Source organism: Octopus bimaculoides, chromosome 9 (genome assembly GCF_001194135.2).
Source record: "Octopus bimaculoides isolate UCB-OBI-ISO-001 chromosome 9, ASM119413v2, whole genome shotgun sequence".
In the NCBI taxonomy this organism is placed as follows: Eukaryota; Metazoa; Mollusca; class Cephalopoda; order Octopoda; family Octopodidae; genus Octopus; species Octopus bimaculoides.
In genome coordinates, this window is record NC_068989.1 from 10,473,787 (window position 1) to 10,483,200 (window position 9,414).

The following is a 9,414-nucleotide window of genomic DNA, read 5'->3' on the forward strand; positions in this document are numbered from 1 at the left end:
ACAAATATCAGGGTCAAACACTGTCTGTAGCTGGTCTTCTCTTGGAAGAGCCCTGCTTCTCACATGGACAACTGTATGTTGGCTGCTCAAGAGTGGGCAGCAACAAAAAACCTATTTGTATATGCTCCACAAGGGAAAACAAGGAACATAGTTTACAATGAGGTGTTATAATCACAACAGCAAGAAAGTATGTACATGATCACCTTCTTTTACGAAACTTCATTGACTTTCATATATTTATATTGATATACATATATATACGTGTGTTTGGGTGCGTGTGTGTATATACATCTCTATATATAAAGATGATGCGTAGTCTAGACGGCGTTTTTAGATTTCATTATTCTCTTTAACCAGGGCAACGCCGGGTATTTCTGCTAGTATATATATAAATATATGTATTAACTTGAAAGACTGGTTAAAGACAAGTTAACATTGTTAAAACTTTGTTTCTCTGCATAGTTTTTTCTCATCACATTCAATACTATAAAATTATAGGATTGAGTAGTCGGGTGAGTTTTATAGTTGTTTGTTTGGATGTAATACATTTACATAATTCTATTCAAAATAAGAAATTTCAGGTATGTAAGCAAGGCCTGGAATCAAAGGGTCTTAGTGTTTATTTAGCAAAGACCAAAGTCTTAGTAAGTCAGAAAACAGACAAATCACAAATTCCTTTGGGGACATGGCCCTGCTCGATATGTAGAAAATTGTAGGTAGAAACTCCATAGGCTGTACCCAGTGCAAGCTACGGACACATATGAGGTGCAGCAGTATCAGAGGAAGGTTTATAGAGAAAGTAGCCTTTGTGTGTGGCGGGTGTATAGGTATAGTAAACTCTAGAAATGTACAGGAAATAACTCTATCAAATGCCTGGCTCTGAAACATAACCCTTCTCTTTAATTATTTATTTATGCATGTTTTCAGGTAAATCGCTATATAAAATCAAGTTACCTGTCTGAAATTCAAAAGGGTTGCACTCTCAAAAATATAACGTAAGTTTCTTTCTTCTTCAGATTCTTAAGGTTATAAATTCAACTCTTGAGTTCGTATGTTAAAATGCTGCCAACATTTCTTCACATCTAAGTCCTCAACTTAAACAAGGAAACAAACAAAGATATATACAGAGGCATTTGTAGAAAATGTGATTTAGCACTTGCTGGGTGCTTCACAATTTCATACTTAGTTCATGGAAGGAAAAGGCGAGGACAAGATCTCTCTGAATAAATAATAATAATAATAATTTATTTCTTTGAATAAACGTTCCATCTCAAGTTAATGGTAGCCATGAACACCTAGGTGAAGAAACAGCAGGGCTGGTAGTTAGGCACCAAGGCAATAAGGCATTATTACAGACCCGCAGTGCCGCTTGCCATTAAAGGTCCAATTCTTGATGGAACTGCTCTAAGTTGCGTCCTGCCCAGTCAGAAGCTGTGATCGAAGAAGGTGAATGGGGGTGAACCCTAGCTGCTGCTAATGATTGCACATGCGCATAAGGGGCTTCCGTCAGGTCTTCGGAAGGCTCTAATCCTTGCGTATGCATAGATGAATGTTCCAACATGTTGTCTAGAACTATGCGTCACTACACATTTGTACACAAGTTGAGTAATATAAGAAAATGTAAGACATGTTAAAGTTTAGTATGTGGGACTCTGCTGAGGAGTTAAATTTCCAATGAGGGAATTGTTTCATGGTCAGGAGCTGGTTCCTTCTTCATTGGAGAAATTTCAAAAACAAAGAACAGAAATGCACACACACACGTGTGCATGTATGCATACATACATACATGCATGCATTGTGGCTGCAACTTGGTTTTGAGCAGTACCATTGCTTGATTGTTCTCCTAAACATGAGCAGCACAGATGTGGCTTTTCTCTTCTGCTAGAAACCAACACTATTGCACAGATATGGCAATGATGGGTTCCACTTGGAGCTGGTGTTCTGCGACCTTATCACCCTCACTGACACATGCTTTTATTCCATCGTGGAATTTTTCATTGAGTGTTTTGTCTTTCTTGGCTACAGCCAGCCATAGTAAAGCAACACATAGATTTATATAATTAGGCTTGTCTCAAGTTTTGATAAGTGATAAGGAAATGAGACACAAGTCTATTCTCAGAATGAACAGTGATCTATTGTAGATAGCTTTCCTCATAAACAGAACGAAGCTCTGTAATGCAAACTAATGAAATCATCATCTATGTGAGAATGATGTCACTACTTAAAGTAATGAGTTATTTGTATTCTGATAGAGTGGAATCTTTTAGAGTCAAGTGTTCTGTCTATTGATATAGAATACTGCAAACAGCTAAACAGACAATTAGCTTACACACATACAACCCAGAAAGAATCGGACACCTATGTAAGCATTCAACATGCTTTTGAAATTGCTGCCAAATCCTGTTTGCGATGAACAATCTATGTAGTTGTTCAACATGTGAGAAATAGCAGTCAAATCTCTCTCTTGTCATACTCTGCCATCTTAAATAAAGAAGAACTTGATGGACAATGTAGTTCTAAATAAACAAAAGAGATGGCCACAGATCTCCATAAACAGCACTGAGCTGCAATTAAAAAAACATACATATTATTGGTGTTGGTTAGATCCAGGTGAAATTTGGTCAAGCAGGCATACAATAAAAGACATTCCAACCTTACCGTTGCAAGTTTTTTAGTGTGTACCTAGGACCTTATTTTCTTATATGCTTTTTCCTTATTTAAGAGAATAGAATGTGATTTGAGAAAGAATTGACTGTTATTTCCATGTAAAGTTCTTATTCATCATCATCATCATTGTTTAACGTCTGCTTTCCATGCTAGCATGGGTTGGACGATTTGACTGAGGACTGGTAAACCAGATGGCTACACCAGGCTCCAATCTGATTTGGCAGAGTTTCTACAGCTGGATGCCCTTCCTAACGCCAACCACTCCGAGAGTGTAGTGAGTGCTTTTACGTGCCACCGGCACGAAGGCTACTCACATTTAGAAACGAGGTTGAGAATGATCAGTAGGAGCTATGTACAGTGAACATGAACATGAACATGGTTTCAATTACTCTTTATAATGGCCCATATTTCTTCTCCTTTTGGTTTTCCCTTTCAGAAAATCTCACAGCTACATTGGATTGGGTGTCCTCCTTGCTTTCAAGAACAGCAACAAGTTGTCCAGCCCTGATCAAATTCGTGATATTATTATATCTAAATCAAATTTGCAGCTGGTCAATCAGAAAATTTATATCAAGATAGATCGTTTCTTGATACCTTACAAATCGTTAAGGGTGCATCTTATCAAAGCAGTATCTTCTGCAGCCCCTTTCTTTATTAAAGGTAATCAACTTTCACCATTTTCCTCTTTCATTGTTTGAAGAAGCTAAATTAAAGGCATTTTTATTCATTCAACTTATGACACTCATTCATTTTATGTCCATTTTTAATGCTGGCATGGGTCGGGTGAATACTTACTAAAGCATTGTTTAACAGATATTCTTTTACTCTTTTACTTGTTTCAGTCATTCGACTGTGGCCATGCTGGAGCACCGCCTTTAGTCGAGCAAATCGACCCCAGGACTTATTCTTTGGATGCCTAGTACTTATTCTATCGGTCTCTTTTGCCGAACCGCCAAGTTACGGGGACGTAAACACACCACCATCAGTTGTCAAGCGATGTTGGGGGGGACAAACACAGACACACAAACATATACACACACATACATATATATATATATACATATATACGACAGGCTTCTTTCACTTTCTGTCTACCAAATCCATTCACAAGGCTTTGGTTGGCCCGAGGCAATAGTAGAAGACACTTGCCCAAGGTGCCACGCAGTGGGACTGAACCCAGAACCGTGTGGTTGGTAAGCAAGCTACTTACCACACAGCCACTCCTGCGCCTAGATGACTTTTCTGACACTAATCATTATCTGTTATGCATGAGTAATTTAGATTGTACATAAAATGGCATTACACACACACAAAGTCTTTTGTTTATCATTTTAATCTTCTTCCTGGTTGTATAGTCTCAGATCAATTCTAATCAAGTAGAACTTTGATATGCAGCAAGTATTTATTCTATCATGTATAAAAGATGAAAGTCACAATTTTTTATTTTCTTGTGTTAGTTATGAGGCTTCAAAAAAATCAAATTTTTATGTTTCAGAGACAGGTAATCACTTGGACTTTGCCGCACCAAATGATGTAGATGAAAATACTACTTGGAATGACCATTTACATTTAAGTACCAATCAAAATGTTACTGATCAAACCAGTTCTGTGACAATGGTCAATACTGAAAGGATAACTGATCCTAACACAAAAACAAATATAAGTCATGATTCCATAAAGAGACAAGAAAATTCACTTAAAGCTGCTGTTACTATACCCAGCTGGACAAGTTCTACAGGTGTTTGGGGCTATAGATTCCTTGCAGCAATCACAAGCAATTCCTTTGATCTTCAACACTCAAAAGAATTAAGTGATGTTTTTAATTTTCTCCACAACAAAACTCTAGTTGAGAAAAGTTCTATCTTTACAAATCTGACTAGAAATATCAGTGAGGACATTACTGGCCTAGATGTCGACAAAGGTCACAGTAATCAATCTGAAATCAAACAAGTGAACTTGTCCATAACTACATTGACCCTACATAGAGAAAATAACACTAATCCCAGGACTAAGCAAGAGAACAATTCGCATGAATCAATCAATGTAAAAACTGGTATTAACATAAAACCTTCTGGTTCTGGTTGGCTGGCCATTCCTTTTCAGTATTTAACGAGGGCTTCTTCACAAAACAAACAAAATTCATCAAGCAGCAATCACACGAATAGTAAGCATGAAAAACAAAAATCTCGTAAAGATCTGCCAGCAGAAGTTGGGATTATAAATTCCAACAAAACTGCAACAGTTCAAAATTATATGGCAAACACTGACATGAATAAAGATAATCCTTTGCAGGGACCCAATAATCTAGTGGGGATTACAAATAATCCATTTGATCTTTCTGAAAAGAATGACAGTAACATATTTAAGAGCTCACTTACACCTGTTAAAACTGATAAGAGTAGCTACAAAGATTATATAGGAAAACAGGGGAATCTTAATTCAGATATCAAGAAAATTCCAGTTGTTACCAATAGTCAAAGAAATGTAACCGACATGTTATCAGATATTATTATGGAAGACAACAACTCTACATTGAAGCTTCCAGTTGACACCTTTGATGAGACAACTATTAGAACATCACAACCTGGTTCAGAATCTGGGAATAAAGCCATTGTTTCAGATTTGTATCTGCTTTCTTCCTCTGCTAATGTAACTAGGAATCAGCTAGAGATTGAAAAAACATACATAGCCAGTGGATTGAGTCAGGATCATCCTAATGCTATAATCTCAAATTCAGGCTCAACCACTAATTCTTTTAAAGATATACTCTCTTCTCTGGTCACTTCTACTTCCAATGACAGGCCAAAGGCCCCAGGAATGGGAAAAGGAAATTTAACACCAAATCATACCCATATGAGAAATATAGGCCTCAAATCAACAGATGAATCCCATTTCGTGCAAGATGTTTCAATAACTCCTTTGATCAACAAATATTTAAACAAAAGTGATTACATTGCTACAACAAGCAGGTCCTCCCCAGACAGGGACCAACAACCTGTTATTTTACAGAAGGTAACCACAAAAAGAAGCCAACAAGGTTTTATTGCATTAAAAGCATCTACTACAAACAGAATACCACAAGCTGTTGTTATATCAGAGTCAGACAGAAATAGCGACCAGCAAAGTATTATTACATCACAGAAGCCTACTACAAACTGGAACCAGCAAATTGTTGGTATACTCCAGTCAAACAGAGACAGGGCTCAACAAAATATTGATACACCCCAATCAACTAGAAACAGGGATCAACAAGGTATTGATACAGCACAGAAGCCTACCACAAATGTGAGCCAGCAAGTTGTTGATATATTCCAGCTCAACAGAGACAGGGGTCAACAAGATGTAGCTAACACAAAGTCAACTAGAAATAGGGACCAGCTAAGTGGTGTTACATTACATGAATTCACCACAGTTAAAAGCCAGTTAGTTGCTGTTACACAGAAGTCTATCACAGACATGAATCAGCAAGATGCTTCTCTACAAATGTATACTGTCACAGTGACAAGTCCTTATCACAGGACATTCACAACAGTTGAACCCCCTCTGCCTCAGCATTCTCAGGGCATTGTGTCCCCAACAATACCTATTACAAAGAGTAACACTGATACCACTGTTTGGTCCCAGGATTTGAATTTATTGAAAAACACAGTGAAAGCCGATAATGAAAATTTGACCATCGGAGCTGTCCATCAAGCTGATTTCCAGATTGACAATAACATTAAGAAAGAGCATCCAACCGACTCTGAAGAAGATACTGGTGTAACTGCTTTTATGTCTGCAGGATTTGGTTGGGTAAAGATTCCTGTCAATAAAACTTTACCTGACAATAACATTGGAAATGACACTCATAATGCATTTACCAAAAAGGGTTATAAAAAGCCCACGAAACTCAGTATTGTCACCGAATCTATGAAAGGCTCGCTACTAGCTTCTATAATCACAAATATCACCAATAGATTAACAACTAACCAGAATGTAGATGTTACTAATACTAAACCACTACATAGTTTTCACCCTACACAAAATTCTACTGCAACAAGATTGAATGTAATTAAACCCCTAGATTCTAATGTTTTAGCTTCATTTGCTCCTGAGGAAGTGCTTGTAACTAGTAAAATAACTGAGAAAAATGTTATATATATGGTGAATCATGATACATCCATAGTAAACCCTCTTGAGATTAATGTGAATACAAATTATAATTCAACAACTAATACTCCGAATATTACAACAGCGTTTACACCTAATACCACTCGAAGAAAGGTTCAACATTCTGCCTCAACTGAGAGCTCTCCAAGACCAATATCAACAGAAATAAAGCATTTACAAAATGTTCCTACTTTTGAGCAAAACAAATCTTTGACACACCTGCTAAATGTAACTTCTGATCTTCTTCATGTGTCAAGCTCTAAATGGTCCCATAACCTGACTAAAACACATCCACTACATATCTCTGTTCCTCAGTTTATAAGTAATACAACCCAAGATGTGCCCACTACATCAAACCAATTTATATCCTCACCAAAATTTATATCAGATCAACAGCAATTCACCAATAATTCTTCCAGTCATGAGGCAGTGACTGTATCTTCTCCAAAGCCTCTCACTTCAATTAATGGTTTTACCGCACCAAATCCTCCATATATGGGTTTGGTATCACCTTCAAACCAATCTGTTATGAAATTAAAAGTGACCCCAGATCGTATTTCTGACAATATGTTTGCAGTAAAAGCTGCAACTGCAACAGCTTCTAGCTTCACAGCCACAAAGTCTTCATTACAAAAGAAACAAAAAAACAAGTAATTAATAGAAATATTGTCAAATTGTTAAGTTCACAACCAGGGACAGATTAAGATCCACAGAGGCTCTAAGCATCTAAAAGATTTTGGTGCCGCCATTATGTAATTCAAAATATAAACAATAATAAACCATAAAATATATCGACAGGAACTGTCAAGGCCAGAGACCACACCAAGCTCCATTGTCCATTTTGGCTTGATTTCTACAGCTGGATGCCATTCCAAACGCCAACCACTTCACATAGAGTACTGGATGTTTTTTTGTTTTTTACATGACATCGGCACCAACACCAATGATATATATTTTTTTAATTCTTTTTCTTTTATTTGTTTCAGTCACCACCTTTTAGTCGAACAAATCGACTCCAGGACTTACTCTTTGTAAGCCTAGTACTTATTCTATCAGTCTCTTTTGCCAAGCCGCTAAGTTATGGGGACATAAGCACACAAACATCAGTTGTCAAAAGATGGTGGGGGGACAAACACAGACACAAACATATATATACATATATATGACAAACTTCTTTCGGTTTTCATCTACCAAATCCACTCACAAGGCTTTGGTCGGCCCGAGGCTATAGCAGAAGACACTTACCCAAGGTGCCACACAGTGGGACTGAACCCAGAACCATGTGGTTGGTAAGCAAGCTACAAGGATTATCTAGAAATGATTATCTCCCTTACATTAATTGACCACATGGTTACAACTTGTTATCTAAAAATAATTTCCATGTTTGCAAAGGCGTTGCTGATCAGAATGGCCAAGCGATACTCGCTGCAACAGCCACCCAACCCCATGAGGCTCATTTCTCAAACGGGCCACAGTTATCCGGATTCTGCGGAGGAAATCAGTCTGGGATATACAATTCTCCCGCCACCATCTCCTGCTGTTTAACCCTGCATTTTTTCATTTTCTTTGTTTCCTTTGTGAGGTAGTTCTGATTTTTTTTTTTATACTTCTAATATAGTGACTTTTCTTTTTCTTCCTGCAAAAGTATGTTGCTAAATAAAAATCTATTTTATATTAAAAAAAAAAATTAATTTCCATGTTTATTATTCAAGTTCCTGAAAATAAAACAAAGAATGTTAAATTAAAAATGTTTCTAGTAATAAATATTTCAACTATTAACAAAGAGAAAGAAATTTTAAATATGTTATCTTTTTTGATCGTGGTTACAAATTTGTGGAATACTTTATATATTAGTTATATATGTCAAAACTTGGAAATCACAACTAACAGCCAGATGCCATGCATGTGGCCAATCCTTACCTGGTTCCAAGGTGTTGTGGAAAGATCCTGACCACCCCCCCGTGACCAAAAGTGGACTGACTCATTTCAATAAAATAAAGAAACTGTGTGAACTGTTGACATTTGTGAAAATCGATTTTTGAAACTGTTATTGAAATTGTTGATGGATTTGTTGATTGAACTATTGTTGAATTTGTTTTTTCTACCCATTGATGGGCACGGAAGCTGGCAGCTATGCTGCGGTGGCGGGGCAGAAGCCCGGCACCCAACATGTTGCAGCTAAGGGAAGTTGAGACGGAAGGGAGAGATTTTAAGGAATACAATTGACTAATTGTGAAGGAGGGAGATTGCCTCCGCTTAACACCACCAGCCGACACGTTACAAAGAGCGGAGAAAAAGAGGGTGGACATTGGAATTAGACACTGAGGGAAAATGGCTGTAACTTTTTTATTTTTTAAGTTAGGCGATTTTCGTGTTCGATAATGTGTTCTATATGTCCCGGTCATGCGATTCCCCCTAAAAAATTTTTTTGCGATTTGGATTGTCCGCGTTTAGCTGTTATTTCTAGCATATCAAGTTTCGTGGTGGGGACTCCACATGTGATCCTTTTTCTGTTTCAATAGAAATTGAAGCCGTTCATTTTCACATCTAAGTTGCGAGAAGGCTACTCGTACGACCTGGACATGTAGAACACAATGA

At 37.3% G+C, this 9,414-nt stretch overlaps 2 protein-coding genes across 2 annotated transcripts in view; one reads left to right on the forward strand and one right to left on the reverse strand.

Annotated features, from left to right (window-relative positions):
• LOC106874727 (uncharacterized membrane protein DDB_G0293934) overlaps positions 1-7,470 on the forward strand; it is a 21,208-nt gene extending 13,738 nt beyond the window's left edge. The window contains exons 5-7 of the mRNA XM_052970412.1: positions 928-995; positions 3,104-3,327; positions 4,163-7,470. Of these exons, the coding sequence (XP_052826372.1) occupies positions 928-995; positions 3,104-3,327; positions 4,163-7,470 (3,600 nt within the window). The remainder of the gene's footprint in view (positions 1-927; positions 996-3,103; positions 3,328-4,162) is intronic.
• LOC106874736 (serine/threonine-protein kinase RIO1) overlaps positions 7,471-9,414 on the reverse strand; it is a 7,099-nt gene continuing 5,155 nt past the window's right edge. Inside the window, exon 2 of the mRNA XM_014922572.2 lies at positions 7,471-8,531. Coding sequence (XP_014778058.2) covers positions 8,524-8,531 — 8 coding nt within the window. The 3' untranslated portion in view covers positions 7,471-8,523. The remainder of the gene's footprint in view (positions 8,532-9,414) is intronic.